The sequence below is a fragment of the Morone saxatilis genome, unplaced genomic scaffold (assembly GCF_004916995.1).
Source record: "Morone saxatilis isolate NCDOM2014 unplaced genomic scaffold, NCSU_SB_2.0 Contig4, whole genome shotgun sequence".
Classification (NCBI taxonomy): Eukaryota; Metazoa; Chordata; class Actinopteri; family Moronidae; genus Morone; species Morone saxatilis.
The window spans coordinates 15857029-15857289 of record NW_023339984.1 but is presented as its reverse complement, the minus strand read 5'-3'; the positions used below and the strand labels follow the sequence as shown (position 1 = coordinate 15857289).

The 261-nt window shown below is 42.1% G+C and overlaps 1 protein-coding gene across 1 annotated transcript in view; it reads right to left on the bottom strand.

Moving 5' to 3' along the window:
* Positions 1–261, bottom strand: part of LOC118338236 (ladderlectin-like) — a gene marked incomplete at its 3' end in the record, with an annotated part of 2228 nt that overhangs the window by 578 nt on the left and 1389 nt on the right. The window contains 1 exon segment of the mRNA XM_035675510.1: positions 65–174. Within this exon segment, the coding sequence (XP_035531403.1) occupies positions 65–174 (110 nt within the window).

Here is a 261-nt window from a genome sequence, read left to right as displayed (position 1 = left end):
CTGGTGTTTCTGAGAGAAAAAAACATGCCAGTTAATCAATTAGGTATGCAAGTGTCCTGATTACCTCAGCATCAGCCCAACTCATCGCTTTTGGAACAAAGATCAAACAGGTTTTACCGGATTTCGGAGGGCAATCGTCAAAAGCGACTGACCCCTTGACAACAGGATGCTCTTCTGAAGACAAATTGAGAAGAACAGTTGGTGATCGGTTAACGTACTTTGAAACATTTCTTTTTCTGGCAAAACGTCTGATTGGCTCAA